We start from the raw sequence: 24,073 nt of genomic DNA, 5'->3' as shown, positions 1-24,073 counted from the left end.
ACAATCTTTCATAAATTCAATTCGACGACTTACATTCAAGCCAATGTCAACGCTTATACATTAATATATTAATCCAAATCCATACCAACAATATTTAAAGACATTCTAATCGATTCATACAACATTTCAAACAACTCAACAATTTCCCCAAGCTACCCGAATTCAGCCCCTAAACCGAGAACCTCACTTTAACCCACTCCTTATTTTCTAATCATAATTTGCATCCACAATTCGCATTCTAACAATGCTATTCTCATTGATATACAAAATACATTAAATGTACAATAATCTCCAAATCAGTCCGCAACAACTACAACATCAATTTGAGTCATTAGACATTCATTTCCAACATAGAATTCACAATGACGACGACTAAAACATTAAGCGATATTCATTCGTTCATTGTCATATAATATGACCCATTTCGACCAACACTACACATATACATATATGGATGATTCTCAATCGTTCTTCACCTTACAATGATCATAACAAACTAACTAGGCATTAATTCATAGTTTCAACACAACACAACAAACACCCATTTACACGGCCCAAGCACCACATACACAACTCACTTCCAACATTCCATATTTCATGATATTCTTCCAATTTAACATATTACAAGATACAAACAACCTTTATAACACAAAAGCAAGATCAAATCTTACCTATTCTCTTCAATTCCACAAAATGCTGGGGTTTCCAATGGATGAAAAATAATGGGTTGATCGCTCCAACGACACTTCCACGCTACTTAGGGACCTCCAAATAAAGGGGTTTACACCAAGAAATTAATTTTGGAAGAGCTTAAAATGGGAGTGGATTTTTCTCCCAGCTGGCCGAGAGCTCCAATGGAGGGAGTATTCAACTTCTTGATATTTTCTAAGTGTTGGATGAAATGAGAATAAAGACTAGTAGTCATCTTTTAAGTAATGGAAGACTTGGTCAGGGTTCCTTGTCCACACAAGTGTTGGACCAATTAAAATTCACCACAACTCAAGGGCATAACTCCCACTATACACTACCAACCATGGAAATTGGATGATTTTTTCAACTTCCAATTTTATCACTTTTGGTCCCAAATTTTTCTAATTGCTCCATACCAACAAATTCATGAACAACTTATATCACAAAATAAAATCGAAGGTCAAAAATCCCGACTTTGTATCCCGAAATAGTTTGGTCCTTAATTTGCCGTAATTAATCCGGATTGTCCCAATGCACAAAAATACGGGTTCTAACAAGGTCAGTCTTATCGAGCAGATGGGCTATCCTCAGAATTCGCACTCGCATCGTGAAATGCAGCTCCCCAAGGCACAACGGGGACGCGCATTTGAATGTACCGGTATATAAACACATGAGAGAATAAACGGCACATAATATGTAGACATGAAATTTGAATCGAAACTGACACGAAATCGAACATGAACATGAGTACATCAGAAGCATGGAGTAATCAGAATCGAGATTTAAAAACATGATAATAACCGTAATACCGACATAAACCACCATGGGGAGAAACGTGGAGTCTGATCTCGGCCCGATCAGCTAAGCCATCTTGTACCTTGCCACGGTACAAGACGTGAACATGACATGAATGGATCCAAAATCCCTCAATGGGGAAAAATATGAAGGAATCGTCCTAATCGGGCGAGCGATCCTTATCCTACGTCGATACGTAGTTTCGGTTATCCGAGCCTTCTCGGTATTAGTACAACTCCCGAACATGAAAGACAACTGAAGACATGATTTTCTGATTCTTAACATGAACATGGATACATGAAGACATGACAATAAATACATATATATATAAATATATATACAAGCTTTTCATGGAAATAAGCACCATATCTCATATCTTGTATTATAGAACCCATGGGATACAAGTCATGGGTTTTTCATAAATTACGGACTGAGTCTCAATCACCAAACAGTAAATTAAGACTAAACAAATGGAATTATAACTAACAATATAATATATCATGGTTCAAGTATCCAGGGTTTATCATAAATATTCCTAGAACTCTAAAACCTAGTGTGTAATCATGGAATACTGAAACACGGGGAAGAACAAGGATGTTCCCACACGTGGATAGCGTCTACATACCTGGTAATGCTCCAAACTTGTAATGAAAATATGAACTTTGAATAAGAATCCCAAAACCTAGTCTTGAATCCCTTTAATTGTTTCTTGAAAACCCTATGTTAAGAATGATGAGTTCTTGCTTAATGATCGAACGTATGTTGGAATTGACTTAGAATGCATGGAGTAGGCTTACCTTAAAGTATCTTGAAGGTTGGAAGAGAAGAGCTTCGTCCTTAGGGCTTAAGAGACTTCTTTAGGGTTCTTTACCTCAGAAAAAATTAGTTTAAAACAAAGTGGGAATGAATAAAACGAAATTTGGCTTTAAAACGTCGTGGTCGGTGCGCGGTCGCGCGGCGAGGGCATTACGCGCGGCGGCGTAACATCGCTCGGTGCGCGATCGCGCAGCTAAAATGTACTTCGCGCATGTGATCGCGCGGCCCGGGCTGCGTATCGCCTGGTGCGCGATCGCGCCGAATGTACTTCGCGCGAACTTCGCGCGAGTAAAATGGTATAACTTCTAAGCACGAGCTCGTTTGAGCTCCATAATATATGGTTGGAAAGGTATTTCAAAGGCCTACAACTTTCATGTTTTGAGTTTTCTCAAATTACTAACGTCACTACCCGAAAACTGGCCATAAGTACAATTTGTCTCGTACTTAGTAAACACTCCAACTTACAAAATGATCATCTAGACACCACTACAATTTATGTGTCGCGTCGGCGTCAGATGCCTACGAGACACAGTAGAAACGAGTTGAAATATCTGAATGTGCATTCTCAAAGTTGGAGTATTTAGTTGTCAGTTGAGGCCAAATTAAGCTCTATCTCTCTATTATGCCAATTTATAATCTTTGCATATGCTTAACTCTAATATGTTAAACTATTAGTATAACTACTTAAATCCATTTATATAAAAACCATTCCTTGTTCCAATCCCCTCCCAAAAAAAAAAAAAAAAAAAAAAATCAGAACTATTCTCTCTCTATACATATAATGTATAAACTCCCACTTCGTTCACAGTTCTATATCTCATGTAAGGCATCCACCGTTACTCACCGTTATCTAACGGTGGAGCAACTCTAGAACTCACTCCAACCACTACTTCACCACTAGCAATCGACTTGACGGAGTCAACGGAGATGAGAATCCAACGACTCATCTCCGAAAACCCCGTCGTGATCTTCACACGTGCCGCATGCTGCATGTGCCACGTCATGAAACGTCTGTTATTATCTGCAGTTAGTGTTCACCCCACCATTATTCAATTGGAAGAAGATGAGATCGCCGCCCTCCCCAGATACGTGTCGGTGGATTAGAGAGCGTCGTGGCACTTCACCTTAGTGGTGGCCTTGTTCCTAAGCTTGTGGAAGTTGGTGCTATCACTAATATGGTATTGTAAAAAAGTCTTATTACTCCCTCTATTTCTATTTGTTTGTCTGATTTTGACTTGATACCGGAGTTTAAGAAAGTAAAGAAATCTTTTAAATTTTACGTTCTTAAACTAAAAATATGCAGAATATACCAAAATGGGCTTAAATTTTATGCCACGTCATGAAACGGTTGTTATTATTCTGCCGTTAGTGTTCACCACACCGTTATTCAATTGGAAGAAGATAAGATCGCCACCCTCCCTATGCCGCGGTGGATGGTGCCGCCGACGATGTTTATAGGAGGGACATGTGTCGGTGGATTAGAGAGCCTCGTGGCACTTCACCTTAGTGGTGGTCTTGTTCCTAAGCTTGTGGAAGTTGGTGCTATCACTAATATGGTATTGTAAAAAAGTCTTATTACTACTGTATTTCTATATTTGTAATTATGTATTTAATTTAAACAAAAAACTAAAAGTTACTCCTTCTATTTCTATATGTTTGTCTGATTTTGATTTGATACCGGAGCTTAAGAAAGTAAAGAATTTTTTTGAATTTTACGTTCTTAAACTAAAGATATGCAGAATATACCAAAATGGGCTTAAATTTTATGCCACGTCATGAAACGGTTGTTATTATTCTGCCGTTAGTGTTCACCACACCGTTATTCAATTGGAAGAAGATAAGATCGCCACCCTCCCCTGCGGTGGGGCTGCCGCGGTGGATGGTGCCGCCGACGATGTTTATAGGAGGGACACGTGTCGGTGGATTAGAGAGCCTCGTGGCACTTCACCTTAGTGGCGGTCTTGTTCCTAAGCTTGTGGAAGTTGGTGCTATCACTAATATGGTATTGTAATTATATATATATATATATATATATATATATATATATATATATATATATTATACTTATGTATTTTGAACAAGAAAACTTAAAGTTATTCCATTTCAATTAGTTTGTCTGGTTAACTTGGCATGTATTTTAAAAAACTAAAGAAGACTTTTGAATTTTATTATTAAACTACAAATAAGTAGAATATATCAAAATGTCATTTAATCTTGTGTCACGTCATGAAACGGTTGTTATTATTCGTCGTTAGTGTTCACCCCACCATTATTCAATTGGAAGAAGATGAGATCGCCGCCCTCCCCGGCCGCGGTACTGCCGCGGTGGACGGTGGTGATGAGCCGCCAACGATGTTCATAGGACACGTGTCGGTTGATTAGAGAGCCTCGTGGCACTTCAACTTAGTGGTGGACTTGTTCCTAAGCTTGTGGAAGTTGGTGCTATCGCTAATATAGTAAAAAGTCTTACTATTATATGTTTCTATATTTGTAATTATCTACATTAAACAAGAAATTAAATAATTAAAGCTGTCTGAAAATAATAATTTTAGTATTACTAATTAGTTTTTAATGTATTGTTAGCCTTCATATGCTTTTACAGGCTATAATTTTATTTCAAATGGACACTAAGTTAAAGAAAAAGAAAAAAAAGATTTGCTCCTTTCCCTGTCCTTTTTTTTTTATTTTTTTTTTTATTTTTTACTTTTGCTGGGATTTTGGAGTTAACTGTTTTTCTTTTTAATATTGGAATGTGAAAATGACTTAACGGGCCAGGCAGCTATAAAATATTATTTCCAGTTGTTGACAAACTAAACTATGACAACATGATAAAATAAATAATTTGTTTTATGTTTTAAGTGAATTATCAGCCTTCACAATTGTGTTTTTACAGGCTACATATTCTCTGGGTTTGATTCCAAATGGAAGGAAAAAAAAATCTTAAGGAAAAGGAAAAGAAGGGTGCTCTTTTTCCAATTCTTTATTTCTTTTAAACTTTGTTAGGATATTGGAATATATTTTTTTATATTGGAATGTGAAAATGACTTAATGGGGCAGCGCAATATAATACTACTTCTAGTCAATTCTTAGAGCCCGTTTGGATTGGCTTATAAGTTCTTTTTCCAATTCTTTTTTTTTGATTTCATTTTAAAATAAGAAAAAAATAATTGGTCTTTGTTAGGCTTAGCTTATCTATCTAAAAAATTGTTTTATGTCTAAAAAATAAGTAATATATTTTTTTATACTGGAATCCAAACATGTCTTAAATTGCTTTGAATATCCCCACTATTTTGGAGGATATTCTTTAAATAGTATACTTTCTCGCGCTTTGCGCGGTTATTGAAATCATCAGTAAATTTACAAAATAATAGTTCCCAATTTATTATTATTTTAGAAGTTAACCGGACTCTTTTACATTTATATAAACCATTTATATGCTAATTATATTTACTCTGAATCCCAATCCTTTAATGATGTAGGCAGTAATAGAAAGGAATTCTCAAAAGATATGGTCATAAATATGGGATCTGATTTTAAATAACCGGTATATATATTCTGCACGTCAGTTTTTTCTTAAATAACCTTCTTCCTTAATTCTATTTCAATGTTCACTTGTTTTCTTTCGGACACTATACTTTCCATGCAAATAATCTTCGAAACACAAATGAATAAAAATAATTTATAAACGTATTACTAATAGAAAAATTAAAACGTATAAGCAACCCACTTTTGAATCTTGAATAGAGCTTTCAAATAAAAGAGTCTTAATAGAAACTTTATAACTCGGTTGTTCCACATAATTGGAAGTATTATCCTAATTTGTGTGTTCCATAAGTTCGTTTTGAAACAAAAACATCCAAAACGGGATAAATAACAATACCAAAGAATCATACTGTTAGATATCAAATTAATTAAGCACCTCTAAGATACCACAAATTTGAAGAAGACTGAAAATTAAACTCAGAACCAGCTAAGTTCGTTTTGAAACAAAAACATCCAAAACGGTTTTCAATTAGCATATATTAAAACATCTTCAGTTGAAAGGAAAATTCAGAAAATTCACTGTACAAATGAAGAGAAAAGAGTAGAAAATTTGTGGTATTTCCTTTCGTATCTCCGGCAAATACGCATTTTATTCTTAAAAAGTGTGTTGTGGAAAATATATATAGCACTAATTACAAAATGCAAATTTAAGTAATGCATCAACACCCTACATAATGCACGAATAGGAATTTATTTATCATTAAGGTCATGTATTCTACGTGGGTTGATTGTGGCAAAACGGCAAATTGGGATTTATAGCAAAGGATTAAGGCCATGTACTGCTACCGTGCTACGTGGTTGCCTAAGGCAAAACGGCAAATTGGCCTTTATTGCAAAGGTTTCTTAAAGGTCAACCTCGGTTACTGCTACTACGTGGGTTTGAGAAAGAAATTTATAACTTTTTGTACAAATGTAGAAGGAAACAAAATGATGGATAATGTACTTCTTATAATACATGAGACATGTGACAGAAATATATAGTATTGTCTTCTGTTTTGAAACTTGTACTGGTTCTAAAATGTAGCTATATGAGTCGGGCTTTACACAATGGCGGATTCAGAATTTTCACTCAGGGAGTTCGAAAAAAATAACAAAAGATAAATTTAAAAAATAATGTTGTCCCTAGGAATCAAACCTAGGACGCTAGAGACAATTTTGAACACCTTAGACCGCTTAAGCTAACCTTTTGCATTTGTTCAGGGTATTCAAAAGTTACAAAAGTTCATATATGTACATAAACACAGAAAATCGACCTTATATATACAATGTAATTTTTTGTCCTTCTACATCCGCCCCAGGCTCTACAAGGGAAATTAAATTGTTTCCGTGTTTGATTGAATTTTTTATTTCAAAATTCGCAATTTAAGAATTATTTATTATAATTGTGGCATTATCTTTATACCACACTTATATGATATAACAATTGCTAGATTAATAATTAATAAACTTTCTTAATTATACTTTGTAGTTTGGCTCAAACAAGGTTATCATATAGTTATAATTTTGGGATTATAACCAGGATTGTAAGCATGATAGATAATCTCATGATTTTGGTAAAAGGTTTATCACGATTTTAGCAAATACTCATAATTAAATTGGACAGATTTAATTAATCCCAAATTTTATACTAAAATAACTCTGAATCCCTATAACCAAACAAACCCTAGAGATTAATAAAAAAACCAAAACTAATTCAATTTTTTTCCCATTTAAGCTTGAGATTTTAAAAGGGAGATGGGACATAAGAGGCCCACATGCGAGGAAGAAATACCAAAAGAGAGGAGTGATGACGAAAAGAGCAACATCGCTATAAATACTTTAATCATTTCCACAAGGCAATAGCCCTCTAAATTTGCTAATATAAATGAATGATTTTGAATCACCCTAAATGGAAATCCTACGTGACACGGACTCATTGGTCAATTTTGTAAGACTTCCTCTTATTAGAGAATCTTTTATAACTTGTCCAAAAAGAATCTACAATTGAATCCTTCAAAAAGACAACCCCTCAATAAAGCCCCACATTCTTTCACTCAATTATTCAAAGTAAATAATATAATGCATGATTATAATGAAATTTAGAAAACTAAAGTTATTTCTTTTTCAAGAAAAGACATGGGAGTAGATCATAACCATATGTTTCTTTACCCCACCACATTGTTGCTTAATGGCTAGGTTTTGTTCTTCAACTTAGTCTATAGTTGCCAAAAGTTACCCCATTTTCTAGGGCATTAAAAGTTAGCATATATAAATATCTTTGTTCACTCCTCGAACTTAATTTAAATATATATACATGTATATATATTCAAAAAGTTGGATATATACTCACCTAAAGCAAATACTTCTATTTTTTTCTTCTTTAGCATAAGATTTGCCTCCAACTACTGAATCATAAGTATCTAAATTTTGATAATCTATACAAGTCGAGTTGAGGTGAGATTAGACAAAATTGTGGCGATAATATTCAAATATGAGGACATTGAGGTTCGATGTTTCATGAGAATGATACGATAGAATGTAGATGTTACACATAGAACTAATTAAAATAAGATAGTTGACATGAAAAAGTGCTATTGAATGCCATGTGATAGAAGGATACCAATTAAAGTGAAAGATGTGTTATAGAATGGTAATAATCTTGTATGGACGTGAATGTTGGGCCTCTAAGTACAAACAGATTCACAATATGAGCATCACGGAAATGCAATAGTATGATGAATGTGTAGAGATACAAGATTAGATAAGATTAGCTGCAACCATATTCGAGAGCAAAGTGCAAGTAACACGCATAAAGGATAAAACATGAGAGCTGCTTGAGATCATTTGGTATCCTGATTATTAGATACACCGATTTTATTATTATTAATTATGGTAAGTGAAAGTATTAAAAGAGAATAGAAGGCCTAAAATTACATGGTAAGAAGTTGTCTCGAAAGACTTATAATCGGTAAGCTACATGTATAGATATATAATTTTTTTTTATTATTTATATGTAGTATGTAGAATTATTATTTTTTTTATATATCTTTACTTTTACATATTTTGACACTTCTTGATAAAAATTCTAGCTTCGCCACTGCTTATAATGTCTTGATATTCAAGCAAAACTAGCAAAGTAGAAGAAAAATATATGTAATCAACACCAATTAATTGAGATTAAGTGTTGTTCACGTTTATTTTAAGTCCTATGTTGGCAAGGAATATTTGGTTAATCTTGTTAGAGATTGATATACAATAGCAAATATAAAGAACTTTGTATTAGAGAAATTAATTTTCTTATAATCCGGGATGAGATGGGCTTAATGGAATTATATCACAAGGAAAAAGTTTATATAATCCAATCTCAACTTAATTATTTGGAATTAAGTCGTAGTTTTATTGTATAATTAGAAGCCCACTCACACCAACCTATGAATACTACTCACACCGTTAAAGACTCTTTCCCGACATTGTAAAATCCACCACTAATTCCCCCCACCCCTCTGTCTAATTAAATATCATATAGTGCATGTCATTTTCTCTTAATCTAGATTATAAATTAAGTAATTGTACTTAAGCATACTACTAAGTGGAATTTAATGGCTCTCCCTGGATGTTGGGTTAAGGTCTTAGTCTCTCTCTCCGTTTATTATATATCTAAGCACTACTTTTGTGAACTAAAATGTGGATCTAAATTATACAAATTGAAAATTGAAAATGTTAAAAGAAAAGTTACACTATGAGTAAATTATAATCAGTAAAACGTCTTATTCGCACTTAATGTTATATATCGAATAATGAGACATGTATCCTTCATAATCACATTTATCACTTGATCGTGGTTAAATGTTATGTATTTCACCTTAAATATAATAATAAGTTTGAATTGTTCGATGCAGTATTTTATATTGAATGCAAATAAGTTCTTACTATTTTAATATATGGCAACAAGTTACTTATCATTTTTTGTAGGTTACCTATTAACGTGCATCATGTAGATCTATTTGTAATTATTTTGTAAGTAATGTGGTTGTGTAAATATTCCCGTAATGCATCGATGTATGTACTTTAGGGATTCGAGCTGTGGAAACAACCACTGTAAAACCCAGCAAAACCGCGCGATTCCTATAAATAATCTTTTTCTTGAGTCATTGGGGGGAGAGAAATGAGGCGTTTTTTATCGATGTATATAGTTATGCTAGGTTTTAAATCCTAATTATTTATTATTGGATCGGAAGGCAAATTGCAAGTTTGCAACTTGGACTAATTCCCTAGTTTGACAAGAGTAATTTGGACCTTAAACAGTTGACTCAAATGGAATAAAGCTCATTAAAGTGGAAATGTCACCATGTAGTCACCTTTAGGATGAATGTTTAAAATTATCGAATTTTTGCAAATTATTTAATGTTTAGCATATGACTTAAAAGCAGGTGTTTATTGTTTCTTCGTCTTCTCCATTTCGTCAAACTTTAGGATAACGTGCCCTGAGTTTAGTTTTTTACTTCAAAACTTCAGATCATTAATTGTGTTATTAAGTACAGTTTTTTAATTCAAACTCTAAGATTTTCAGCTTTAATGTCTCGTGTTCAATTTTTTCAGTTTAAATTTCAAGAACATTATGTCATGAAGTTCAAACTGTGAGAGCCATGCTTGATTGCAAGCGGATATTAAGAAGACGATGACATAGAAGAGGAGAAGCGGGTCGTACGCATAAGAAGTGAGAAAAAGGAGAAGAAAAGAAGGGGTAATTTGCAGGATTGGCCTTTCCGGTGTGGTTTTTAATTTTTTAGCCCTCAAATGATGGTCTTTAACTTTTGCCCTTTGGTAAAAATCCGCTAGTTTGTCCAAATGCTGTTGCTTAGAAATTAAAAAAAATTCAGTATGTCTATAGGTGTTAAATTAGTCCAAAATTTGTTTAAGTAGGTTAGTTACATTTTGATGAATAGAATTTTGCAAAATTTATGTATGCTGGTTTGGTTGAATTCAAACATCTCTGTAACAGATTTTTTTTTCCACTTTTCAACAGATCAAACCTGCATAATGTCGTCAATTTCACTTAGGAAAAAGAAATGACCACCACCAATTTGAAAGCCAAAAATTAAAACCACTCCAAACGAAGAACAAACCGTGTTTAAAAATGGAAAAGAAGCGGCCACTTCTTCTTCAAGTGAATTGGCTAAATTTTAAATAATTTGTAAATCCTTGGTTAAAGCTTAAATATCGGCCCGTAAAATCGGCAATCCATGCACTTCTCTCCATTTTAAATGGTTTCCTATTGTCAAATGTTGTAGAAAACATGGTACTAATTTTATTTTTTTGCGCGGATTGGCCTTCTTTTGGCGTGGATTTTTAATTTTTGTCCTCAAATTGCCGATCTTTAATTTTTATCTTCACTTAAAAAGTGACCGAAAATAACCCGAGGTTTACGGATTCGAACCTCAATCCCGAAAAAAAAAAATAGCTAGGCAAGGCTTTGGGAAAAGTACAATAAATATTACAGCATTGATTGTCTTAAGGCATGTTGTTATTTATATCCGGCATAAGTTGTCTTAAGGCATAATATTATAATATGATTTGGTCAAGTGACCTACATATTGAAACACTAACATAAAAAGCAAAAAACGTATTGAGAGAATAATCTTTCCCTAAACAAGACTCTCTAATGACTACATTGTGGATACAATTGTGTTTTTTTTTTGTTTGAATAGAATATCCTCAATTTATAGAGATGCAAAACTTCTCCTCCAAAAAAAAGGATAAATATTGTAGAGTCCTTTTCCATAAAGAAGACATTAATTCATGGAAAGTAAAACACAATTATAGTAGAATATATAATAAGGAAATTTGGGCGAACTCAACAATCTATATATTTAATTATTGAATTTAGACAAATTATTTATTTTTAGTTAGGAGTTTTTTTTAAGAAATGTGCATAAGAAATGAAATAATGTTAGGGGGACTCTTTTTGAACCCGTTCGTTGCCGGGAGTAATGTGTATCGTATAGATCTATTTGTAATTAACGTGATTGTGTAAGTATTTCCGTAATGCATCGACTATGTAGCTTTGCTAGGTTTTAAATCCTAATTATTTATTATAAATGAATTGAAAGGCAGATTACAACAGAGACTATTAGCCCTAATTTGACAAATACATTTGGACCTTAATTTGGACCTTAATAGTAGCAGCCCCATAAAGCTAATTTTAAAGTGAAAATGTCACCACGTAGCCACTTTTATTTTATTTTATGCATTTGACTTTTATCAAGTGCTTACAAATTATTTAATGCAAAGTTGTTTTAGTTTTGCTTAATTTAGATAAATCCTTAGCAAATTAGTGGGATTTAGTTTTTAGGTTGATGGGTAGTTAATATAAGGAAACTAATAATTAATTCCCGAGTTCCATTCTCTTTCATTATATTAAAATTATTTATAATACCTATAACATTTTAGAATAATTGATTTATAAAGCGGCATACTTATATATAGGGAATCATGATTCACGAATTTTATCTTAAAGATTTAAAGACCATCATTAATAATCGAGATAATAATAAATATATTTTATAAACGTTGTTTCTTTCAAATCCAAAATATATATTTATACAAACTTAGCTAAATAAGGTTAGGAAAATAGAAAGAAAATTCATCATATTTGCATTCTATTTATAAAAAGGGAAAAAGTTTAGATTAAACAAAGCACATCTAATCAAATAGATTTTTAAAAGTTCAAACTTGCATTATATTTTTTAACCTCTTTATATCAAGTCTAGATTTTCTACACATATATAATTTTATGTCAATTATTGTTTAGAAATGAAATCATTATATTTGGGAAATGCTTTTCTTATTAAAGTTTTTTGCAATATTATATAGAACTATTTTAAATTTTTTGCATTTGAAATTCTATTTTTTATCGCAAATTTATCCAAGTCTAGATTAAAAATAGCATTTTTTACACTACAAGTTTTATTTTAAAATAGTATCACTATACTTTCCTTTAGAATTTAGTAATTCTTTTGATTATTTTTCTTAAATATGTAAGCATCTTATTTAACTTTAATTAATTAACCTAAATTTGATCGGATAAAAGTTAGCACTTAGCACATATTCTACATATGGATATTTTTCCATTTTTTTTAATTCAAAGTAATTAATTGCTCAAATATATTTAGAAAAAAGGTCACACTAATTTATCAAAAATACTTGGGAAATTTAGTTAGCTTTACCTTAGTTAATAATTAGGTCCCTAAAATAACCCTAAAATCATTTTTAAATCGGCTTTTAAAATAAAGCAAAAATAAAAAACTCCGCTATTTGTGCCTAGTTCATTTTAAACGGATCGACAACAAGTTGGTCGCGTAAGAATTAGGTTCTAAACTACAAGGTTTTACGTTAATTTAATAGGTTGGATTTTTTTTTTTTTTTTATTTCATGCCTTAATATGCTTAAATGTTTATTATTTAAGTTTTGTACTTTATTTATTTTTGCTACCATATATATATTTCTTAAGCGTAATTTTATATTCCGCATATTTCTTCCAAATAAAATTCACACAATTCACACACTTTGAGGGCCAAAAATTAAAGCCATTCGCGGAAGGACTATAAATTGCTCGATTTCATTAATCGATTTAATTTATTTAGTCGATCGGCGGTCAAAGATGCTTTCCCACTCCCAAAAATTGAAACCATGGATTCAACTTTTTTAAATATAAAATTTAACCGCCCGTAAGTTTATATTTTGTAAAAAAAACCCTCATTAAAATATTTTTACGAGCCTATCAGGCATTTATCAATATCAACCCATATTTTATTTTTAAACCTTTTAATTTATATATGTCTACGTTTATTTATTGACGATCATCATATTATGTGCATTTTTGAAGGATAAATTTGTGTGTTATTGGACGTATGTAATTTTAGGTGAACTAACCATTTGTGAACGGATCTAACTATGAGTCAACACAACATTTTGATAGATTTACAACTTTTTTTTTTTCCTATGTGTATAAGCATATTCCTTAAAATGGATCCATGACTTGGGTGATTATGGACGGCATGTGATACGAGGGCGTTGGGGCACTTAATATAGGGAAATATTTAAAAAACTTTAATGAAGAGAGTATATTTTTTATCCAAATTTATAACAAAATAGAGTAATTGGGATGGAAAATGACTTATTTATATTTAGTAGCTATACTTTGCCCAAATTACATCTTGTTAGCTAAATTTTGTATGTTAATTAGAAAATGTGGCTTTAACATTCAAAGAAAAATGGCAAAATTTCATTGCATGATATTATTCCTCAAGGAACTCTCTTCTCCCTTAACTCTTGTCGGCTGCCTCGGATTCGATCCAGGTGTTCTCTTACAAAGATCCACGATACCATTTGAGTATTTGTATCATAGATTTGGGTATCAACAAAGTTTTATCGATTATAAATGAATTTTTTAGAGAAAGGTCCAAAATTATATTTTGAAACAAAAACGATAAGTTTCGTTTAGATATTTGGGAACAATGGTATTCCCATTAACAACAAGAGATATTCATACCCGTCTCATTCAACAACCGAAGCTTTATTTGGTATCTGACGAGAAATTCTACATTTATATATGGTCGTACCTATTTTAGGATGTTGCGAAGCATGGGTACAAACATTTTGCAATTTTTTTTATTTCGATTTTTGATGGAACATCTGTATAAGGTGTTTATCGGAAGTATTTGCATTTTTTGAAAGCCGAATGAGAAAATAACATTTTGGATACATGAACACGAGGAGCTATTTTGGCTAATAGACCTTTTGGAAAGCCAAATGGTGTTTGAAGGTGGTTTTGAAGACTTTTTTTTGTATACGACCGATTTTAAGAATGGTGAATATTCAAAATGTTCGAATTGGTTTCCATCGGAGGGTTTAATGTTTCGTACGAAGATCGTGCCATTTTTAGTTTTGAATACTGGGATTTTTGAGATGCAACCCTATGCCCCGCTAAGAGTTTTAAGACAATGTAATTAAACAAAATTACCTTTAGTGGCGAAATGTTAGTTATTTGTGTATTCAAAATATATTTTTAGCCCAGAGGGGCTTTTTTTACCCTTTTCCCTAATATTAATTCATAGTAGCAAATAAGCTATTAATTGCCCAAATATATTATGGCCATTGATTGATAAACAAAAACAAAAACAAAATATCCATCTTGCTCCTCTATTTTTCACCTTACTCGATTTTTTCTTACTAGAAAAAATTTGTATAGAGAAGAAAAAGGGTAAATTTTCGAGAAGAAAAAAAATCGATCTTTAATTGAAAAAAATCGATGGCATTAATGCGCCTTCTCAGCCAGGTCACTTTTCGAATTCCTTTTTATATAATATTTCCTTCAAATATTCATTTTGCTTTTTTATTTTTTTCAATTATGTTAGAGAAGCCCTAATTTTTTCAGTTTGATGAGTTTCTGTTTCCAAGATTTTTATTTTTCATTTTTATTTGTTGTATTATTGGTAGCTTCAGGTAGAATAAACAATAGAGTGGTATTATTAATGATTTATACGATGCAATTGATTGATGCTTTGAAATTGAGATTTCACTTTATTTGGTTTGAGAAACCCTATTTTTTTTTTTTTTTTTTTTTTTTTTTGTAGTTTTATGGGCTTCTGTTTCCAAGTTTGGATTTTTTATTTTTCATTTTTATTTGGTGTATTATTGGTAATTGGAGGTAGAAAGAATAAAATGGATTCCAATAGACCTGAAATGGTTCATTTGAGAATTAAGATGAAATTGATTGAGATTTCACTCTATTAGGTTAGGGAAACCTTAATGTTTGTAGTTTTTATGGGTTTCTATTTCAAAGATTGGATTTTTTTTTTTTTTTTAATAATATAATTGTGGTGTTCGAGCAGCTCACGGGACATCGACTAATTTCACGGGGTACCTGCGATCTCCCACAGCACAACTACCAAGCAACTTTGTCCACCAAGGCTTGGGAAGATGGGAATAAATCACCTAGACCTGAAGTAGTTTGAGAATTAAGATGAAATTGATTGATGGTTTCAGATTTCACTCTATTAGGTTAGGGAAACCTTAATTTATGTAGTTTTATGGGTTTCTATTTCAAAGATTGGATTTTTTTATAACTGTAATGTTCGAGCAGCTCGTGGGACCTCGACTAATTTCACGGGATACCTGCTATCTCCCACGGCACAACTACCGAGCAAATTTGTCCACAAGGCTTGGAAAGATGGGGGAATATATCACCTTGTGTTTTTGTTTCCGCTTGGATTTGCACATGAGACCTTATGTATCTCAACATGCTTCATTGATCGCTAGGCGACACCCTTGGGTGCAAGATTGGATCTTTTTTTCTTTTCGATTAAATTATTGGAAATTTCAGGGTCATTAGCTCGTTCCTAACTTGGGTTTTTCTATTTTTTGTTTCTTAGGATTATTTTAGTTTTATGCTACTGTCTTCCAAGTATGATGCTTTTCTGGGGCTGTAGCTTCTTTATTTCTTTTTGCTTGCTAATTTGACTTAAAAGTCATAATATTATTTAGTATTGGAATGAAATGGACTTAAATAGAGTAAAATGGATAAAGATGATTGATGATTCATCTAACCAACTCCAACTAATTTTGAATCGAGGTATAGTTGATTGATTGAATCTCATCTAGCTCATATGGACGTGCTTTTACCAATTTCTTTTGTTCTAATGTGAAATACTCATATTCTGGTGAAAAAAGAAATATTTTCTCAGCTGCCCTTTTTAGATTGGTGGTTGTAATTTGGCAGTTTTCCACGTCTAAAGATGCTTGTTTTATTGATAGTTCTTTTCCTGTTTTCTCTCCTTTTATGTGTAATAATGCCCTTTTTTGTTTTACAGGTTGAAAGGCAGCAATCTCAATTGAGGCAGCTTAGCTCTTTGTTCAACCGAACGTATATTTCCTCTGGACGGATCATAGGAAGTGAAGGTATGCTCTGAGTTTTTGGCATTCATGGGGGAGAGTTCTTTATTTTTGTGGTCTACATAGATGTCATAATCATATGGTTGATGACATGGAACTTTTCTTCCAGATCACTTATCCTTAACTTTCCACATGCTATTTATTGTCCTCTAAAAAGCTGAGCTGTTGTGTTATCTAAACTGAACAATGGCCATACCTTAAATTTTATCAAATCACTCTCTTCTCCCGAAGCTGGATTGGTTACCAAGTGTTTATGCACTAATCCTCATACTGCCTAATATTGCAAAAGCTACTGATAATGGAAGATAGAAATTTAGAACATAAGACTAAAAGGAGCAAAAACTGTTTTTAAGCAAGGGTTTAAACGAAAGTCTTTTTTTAAGTTAGACGTTATAAGTTAACATTCAAGTTTACTGAATGTTGGACGTTAAGAAGTTCACTGCAATCCCACTCAGTCATAAACTTCCAAGTCTTGTGAATGTTAGACGTTTATAAGTTAACATTTCAGCTTATAAGTTAGTGAATCCAAATCATAGAAGCAATTTACTTTTCAGTAGCAAACTTCATGGAAATGAGTACCAAACCTCCTGAATTAAGTGCATTCTTGTTGGTCATATACTTCCACGTCTTGTGAACCTTAAACACAAATGGGATAAATATCAGCTCATAAGTTAGTGAATGCATCCTTAGCAAAAAAAAGGTTAGTGAATGCACTCAGAAGCATTTCTTTTCAGTAGCATACACCACGGAAGTGAGCTAGCAAACCTCCAAGTTTAATGCAATCCTTGTTGGTCATACTCCCTCTGTCCCAATTTATGTGATACACTTTCCTTTTTAGTCCGTCCCAAAAAGAATGATACGTTTCTTTATTTGGCAAGAATTTAACTTTAAATTTTTTCTCTTACGCTTAACGAGATGATTTATAACCACACAAATATCTTTGGTTCGATTTAGACCACAAGATTTAAAAGTCTTCCTTTGTTTCTTAAACTCCGTGCAATCCTTAAATTGGTCATATATAGGAGTGGCAAACGAGCTGGTCGGATTGGATATGGGCGGGTCGAAAACGGGTTAAACAAAAATGGATAAAATATCCGACCCACCCATATTTAACATGGATAAAAAATGGGTTAAGCGACGGTATTATCCATGGTTTTAGGAATAGTCAGGTGAGAACACAAGCTAAAAGCCAAAATAAGCTTAGACTCCCATAAAGCAAGAACTCGTGAAAAATAGCAAGCAGAAAAATGAGTCGTGCTCATTTCCAAATTTCTGCTTTGTTATTCCCATCATCCGGTAACCACAGGATGATCCACAAGAAAGGTGGCAGGATTCGAACGTATGGGCGGCCTGCCCCTGACCTGCTAACGATTCCAAAGATTCTATCATCGAACCCAACAACCTCGAAAATCAAGGGATTACCTCCGCATAGCCTCCAATGTCTGGATGGTCCTCTTAGACTGGCCATCGGTCTGAGGATGGAAGGCTGTGCTAAGACTCACTCTGCTACCCAAAGCCTTCAAGAGACCATGGTTAACAAGCCAGCTAGGAAGAACAATCTCCCCCAGCAATACCAAAATGAGTACTGATAGTATGGATATCCATATTAACCATCTGGATATCCATTTTTTAATGGATAATATCCATATTTGATCCATTTTTTAAATGGTCAGTTATCCAACTCATATTTAATGAGTTGGATTGGATGGTTACTTGTTCTTTCTTTAACCATTTTGCCAACCCTAGACTCATGTACTTCCGAGTCTTGTGAACCTTGGTGCCCTAGTGTGCTAATATATCAGCTTATAAGTTAATGAATGCATCTTATTAGGCAGAAATACTGGTGCTGCAGTATTCTTTCTCAAAAATACTGTTGATGCAGTATTTGACATTTGTATATGAAGTTACAAACAAATTCGGAGGCAACTTCTGCCATTTCTGAATCTTGAAGTTGATTTATGTTCTATTTCCAACTTGTCCCTCTTTTATGTGCAGTGCATGGAGTTGGAAATACCAAGCAAAGGTTTCAGTCTAGTTATGTGGGAAGTTTAGCCCGCAGAGTACGTGAAAGAGAGGAAACCAGTAATGCTGCATATCATAGAAATGATCCAGAGGCAGTCATAACTCATAAGGATGTTTGAAAGCCAACCTTCATTACATTCCAATCCAGCGGCGGTGTCGGAGTATGTTAAGGCACTGGTAAAGGCTGACAGAATTGATGAAAGCGAGCTGCTCCGGACTTTACAGAGAGGTAGTAATAATTAGATGTCTTTCATTACCTTGTATTATTGGTATGGGTCTCCTTTGAGAATAGATAAAAATGACAAAATTGGTCCCTTATGTTTCAGGGTAGGTTCAAAATAGTCCCTTAAGTATGCACTTAATAGTTTTGGTCCTTTAAGTTTGTCAAAAGTTAACACTTTTAGTCTCCGCCAAATATTTAACAATTTATGTTCGTTAGGTTTTACGGAAATAAAGGGGAAAAAAAATTTTACCATAAACACCAAGAAAGTCCCATCAAAACCTAAAATATGCAAACACAAAAAACTCCACTAGACACTAAAAAGATATAAGAAAATAGCAGAAATTACACCTCAAAAAGTTGCACCAGACTCTATAAATAAATCAAAAATAGCAGAAACTACAAAAATTGTATAAATGTGAGCTCCCGCTATTTCTTTTTTCATAGTTCCCGGCAAATCTAATAGACAGAGTTGGGTAAAAATTTGACAGAGACTAAAAGTGTTAATTTTTGACATGTTAACTTTTGACAAACTTAAAGGACCAAAACTGTTATTGCATTCTTAAGGGACTATTTTGAATCTACCATCAAACTTAAGGGACCATTTTTGTCATTTTCTTCTGTAAATATTGAACATTTAGTACTTGCTGATGAGGTGTTTCTTCCTTTAATTAGTTTGTCATGGATACCAGTGACACTGACAAGAGCTGTTTTCAGGGATTGCTGGTTCTGCTAGGTCTCATATGGAGGAAGAGAACATAGGGGCTCTATCAGCTCTTAGAAATGTTGGGAAATCAACAAAGGATGGTGTTCTTGGTACTCGTAATACTCCTATACATATGGTGGCCGTTGAAGGAGGTAACTTCAAAGAACAGCTGTGGCGTACATTCCGGTCTCTGGCTGTGGCCTTTCTCTTGATTTCCGGAGTTGGTGCTCTCATTGAAGATAGGGGTATCAGCAAAGGTATAGGAGGTCTGAAATTTTTGTTTTGGCTTTTGAATCTTCTATTCAGATGCATTCTACTATTATCTTTTTTCTTAATCCATTTTCTGCATTAGGGCTTGGCCTAAATGAGGAAGTGCAACCGAGTATGGAAACAAATACAAGATTTTCTGATGTGAAGGGTGTTGATGAGGCAAAATCTGAGCTGGAAGAAATTGTTCACTATCTCCGAGATCCTAAGGTGAGTTAATCTGGGAGGTTTTTTCAGTAATCACAAGTCATTCAATGACATCATCTGCGAAATAAAGTGCTATATTTGATAGTCACTAAGACAGGTAAGTAAACAAATATAACGCAGTGATGAATAGATACCCTTTGGGAGTAAAAGAGGAGAAAAGGTACAAAACCAGAAGGGCTTTTGGTGGCTATTTGTGCTTTTGCGTACTTTGTGTCAAAAGATGCTTATCTTGGACAGTAAAATATGTAATTTATGACTTTCTTATTTTTGATGATTTGTAAAGGTGGTGATAAATGGCTTAGCTTCGTGTGGTTGCTGCTTTTGGTGGCTATTTGTGCTTTTGCGTACTTTCCTTGTATTATACGAAAACAGTTATTTATATTTTCCACGTCAGTCAAAAGATGCTTATCTTGGACAGTAAAATATGTAATTTATGACTTTCTTATTTTTGATGATTTGTAAAGGTGATGATAAATGGCTTAGCTTCGTGTGGTTGCTGGTTAGGAAGTGAATCATTCGTGTATTAAGAGTTTAAAACCAGCATAACCAGTACCATGTTTGCATTTTAGTTGCTATGTATAAAATTCAGTACACCAAGTACGGTGTTTGGTTACCAATTTATAATCTAACTAATATATGTATACGTTATGAGGGAATCTATGTATTATTTTATGAATGGTAGACGATGGAATAACTAATACATGAATAACTAAATCATGCATAACTAAACCCTGCATGACAACTTTTGGATTTTACTAGCTCATTAGTTCTGGCTTAGATATTTGTTGTACAGCCAGCCAGTCTTTTTTTGTAAGCTCAAATGCTATATCTTGTAATTATTGCATCTTCTTGATGCCTTTGATTAATACCACCTACTTCATCCAAAAAAAAACCTGCATAACTAATCACTGTATTCCTTATACCTCAATAACTAAACCTGCATTACTAATACATACATAAATCTAACCAACAACCAAACGACCCGTTATTGTTTATTCTGGCTGGGACTTGAGAGGTGATGTCTGTTTCAAGCGTTAGGTTAATGTTTTGCGATTGCTCATTTCAGCAAACTTTTGGTTACAGCGTTTCACTCGTCTTGGTGGCAAGCTCCCAAAAGGCGTATTACTTGTTGGTCCCCCCGGAACTGGTAAGACCATGTTAGCGAGGGCCATAGCTGGAGAAGCTGGGGTTCCTTTTTTCTCATGCAGTGGTAGTGAGTTTGAAGAAATGTTTGTTGGTGTCGGAGCTCGGAGAGTGAGAGACCTCTTTGCTGCTGCTAAGAAGCGGTCACCATGCATTATATTCATTGATGAGATTGATGCCATTGGAGGAAGCCGTAACCCAAAGGACCAGCAATATATGAGGATGACTTTAAATCAGTTGCTCGTCGAGCTGGATGGCTTCAAACAAAATGATGGAATCATTGTGATTGCTGCCACCAATTTCCCTGAGTCATTGGATAAGGCATTGGTCAGACCTGGACGATTTGATCGTAACATTGTTGTCCCAAATCCTGATGTCGAAGGGCGGAAGCAGATTTTGGAATCTCACATGTCAAAGGTAATCTTTCTAAAACTGAGGCATTTCTGGTGATGCTGCAGTTTCCAGGTCATTACTGTTCACAATCTATCAGTAGTGTGCCTCAGCTACAGTGTGCTTGCTAAACAGCCAGTAGGCAGTGTACTTCCCTGTTGTCTTTTCCCCTTTAGTGGTTGAATGATAAACCAATTATGCATCAGATCCTCTTTCCCTATGTATTAGTGATAAATTAGGCAGTGTACCATCTCTTTCAATTTTTAGGTCCTAGAATAAAAATGAGAGTACTATGTGGTGCTGTGTCAAGCTTCCTTTTTTCCATGTTTGGTTTATGTAAATTCTCTCATTCTTGGACAGCTGATGCATGTGAATATGCTATCCTGTAAGGCGTCTTGTTTAGGTCCATTGCTAATTTCTCATCCAAAGAATATCCTTTTTGGCAGATTCTTAAGGCGGATGATGTTGACCTTATGATCATCGCCCGGGGGACTCCTGGATTTTCTGGTGCTGACCTTGCAAACTTGGTGAATATCGCTGCTGTGAAAGCTGCAATGGATGGTGCCAAAGCCGTAAGCTTGGCTGATCTAGAGCATGCTAAGGACAAGATCATGATGGGAAGTGAGCGCAAATCAGCTTTTATATCCCAAGAGTCGAGAAAACTCACAGCATACCATGAAGGTGGCCATGCACTTGTAGCTATTCATACAGATGGCGCTCTTCCGGTGCACAAAGCAACCATTGTTCCCAGAGGAATGGCTCTTGGAATGGTTGCGCAATTGCCTGAAAAGGACGAGACTAGCATATCCCGTAAGAAAATGCTTGCTCGGCTTGATGTTGCTATGGGCGGGCGAGTTGCTGAAGAGCTCATTTTCGGGGAAAGTGAAGTAACTTCTGGTCCGTCCGATGATCTCAAGCAAGCAACCAAGCTAGCTAGAACTATGGTCACCAAGTTTGGTATGAGCAAAGAAGTGGGGCTCGCTACACACAACTACGACGATAATGGAAGGAGCATGAGCACTGAGACTAGGCTTCTTATCGAGAAGGAAGTAAAAGAATTACTCGAAAGGGCTTACAACAATGCGAAAACGATTCTCACTACTCATAATAAAGAGCTTCATGCTCTTGCCAATGCATTGCTTGAGCAGGAAACACTAACCGGGGCCCAGATCAAGGCGTTGCTTGCTCAGGTCAAATCTCAACAGACACAGCAGAAACAACAACATCAATCAGTAACAGTTGAAAGTAGGATTGCAGTCCAATCCAAAACCAAAGGCATTGCTCCAGTAGGATCTTAGCACAGAAAATGTTGGTAAACTATGTCTTTTCAATGTGCATATAGTTGATTATTTTCATGCAACCCTTCCACTCTTTTGAGAATCATTGTCGAGCTGCTTAATGAAGGTGAGGTTGAGGTCACAAGGTTTTGTAACAGATTAAAGGCAGTTTCATCATGATTTTTTTTTTTTTTAATTTAAAAAAAAGTGTATCGCTCATATTCAACTCTCGATGGACCTATTAATTCCCGTGTCATCGTGTAACATAGCTGGCATTGTCTTTCTAAGTCAGACTTTAGCTTTTTTCTTCCTTTGGATATTTAGCCCCACGGGAGTAATGTATATTTTGACGGTGCAAGAATTTAGTTGTTTTCCATGTATGCGCTCACTACATTGTCCTTCCTATTTAAAGGAAAGTAGAATATCAGTTTACTTACTGATGTTTACATAATGCTGTTTGACAGTGTTACATTATTGCTTCTTGTTTTGGTGATTGTCATTCCTTTTTCACAATTTTCTTGGGAATCTGTTTAGTTTAGAAGCAAGTCAATCGTAAATCAAGACAAACCGGGCACTACGGTAAGATGTGAAAATTCCCGATCCCATTTTGACCTTGATATGTGGAATCGTATTGCTTCATAGTTATTGAGATTGTTCGGGAGACACGATCCAAGCCCAATAAGGAAAAAAAACACATAAGAAAGGTCCAATAATGACCTGGAGGTAGAAATTAGTAATGCAGCGATTGTTATACAGGAATATTAATGTAAGCATACAAGACTCGGGGAGTGTATGATACCTTTCCCCCCTCACCAAGGAATTCTAGTGGACAAGCTGATGCAAGTCATGCGAATACAAAAAGGGTTCTCAGAAAGCATTTTTTGAAATGTAAGTTGATGATTTCAAATTAACTAAGATTAGAAGGCATAATATACTTAATTTTACTTACTCTTAAAGATAATTATTTTAGTTGATGCATTCTTGATTGATTGAGACAGACTAAAACAGTTCTTTAAGTACAGCTCAAGTTCGTCAAGCCTATCCGTATTTTTATACTCTTTCCAA

The 24,073-nt window shown here is 34.2% G+C and overlaps 1 protein-coding gene, 1 long non-coding RNA gene and 1 pseudogene across 2 annotated transcripts; all 3 read left to right on the top strand.

Moving 5' to 3' along the window:
- The first annotated feature begins 3,120 nt into the window (after window positions 1–3,120).
- On the top strand, window positions 3,121–3,866 carry LOC132062881 (glutaredoxin-C6-like; annotated as a pseudogene).
- Window positions 3,867–14,987: 11,121 nt separating this feature from the next.
- LOC132065287 (ATP-dependent zinc metalloprotease FTSH 4, mitochondrial-like) lies at window positions 14,988–23,411 on the top strand. Its single transcript, XM_059458605.1, is given in 8 exon segments — window positions 14,988–15,160; window positions 16,695–16,782; window positions 18,772–18,902; window positions 18,904–19,027; window positions 19,736–19,981; window positions 20,077–20,201; window positions 21,282–21,758; window positions 22,178–23,411. Coding segments are annotated over 8 exon segments (2,070 nt in total). The 5' UTR covers window positions 14,988–15,133; the 3' UTR covers window positions 23,030–23,411.
- LOC132065288 (uncharacterized) lies at window positions 16,789–18,764 on the top strand. The gene is made up of 3 exons (XR_009416708.1): window positions 16,789–17,581; window positions 17,802–18,001; window positions 18,369–18,764. It is a non-coding gene; the product is annotated as an uncharacterized LOC132065288 (long non-coding RNA).
- Window positions 23,412–24,073: the final 662 nt, after the last annotated feature.

This window comes from Lycium ferocissimum, chromosome 7 (assembly GCF_029784015.1).
Source record: "Lycium ferocissimum isolate CSIRO_LF1 chromosome 7, AGI_CSIRO_Lferr_CH_V1, whole genome shotgun sequence".
Classification (NCBI taxonomy): Eukaryota; Viridiplantae; Streptophyta; class Magnoliopsida; order Solanales; family Solanaceae; genus Lycium; species Lycium ferocissimum.
Note: the sequence above shows the minus strand (reverse complement) of the source record. Positions and strands in the feature narration are given on the sequence as shown.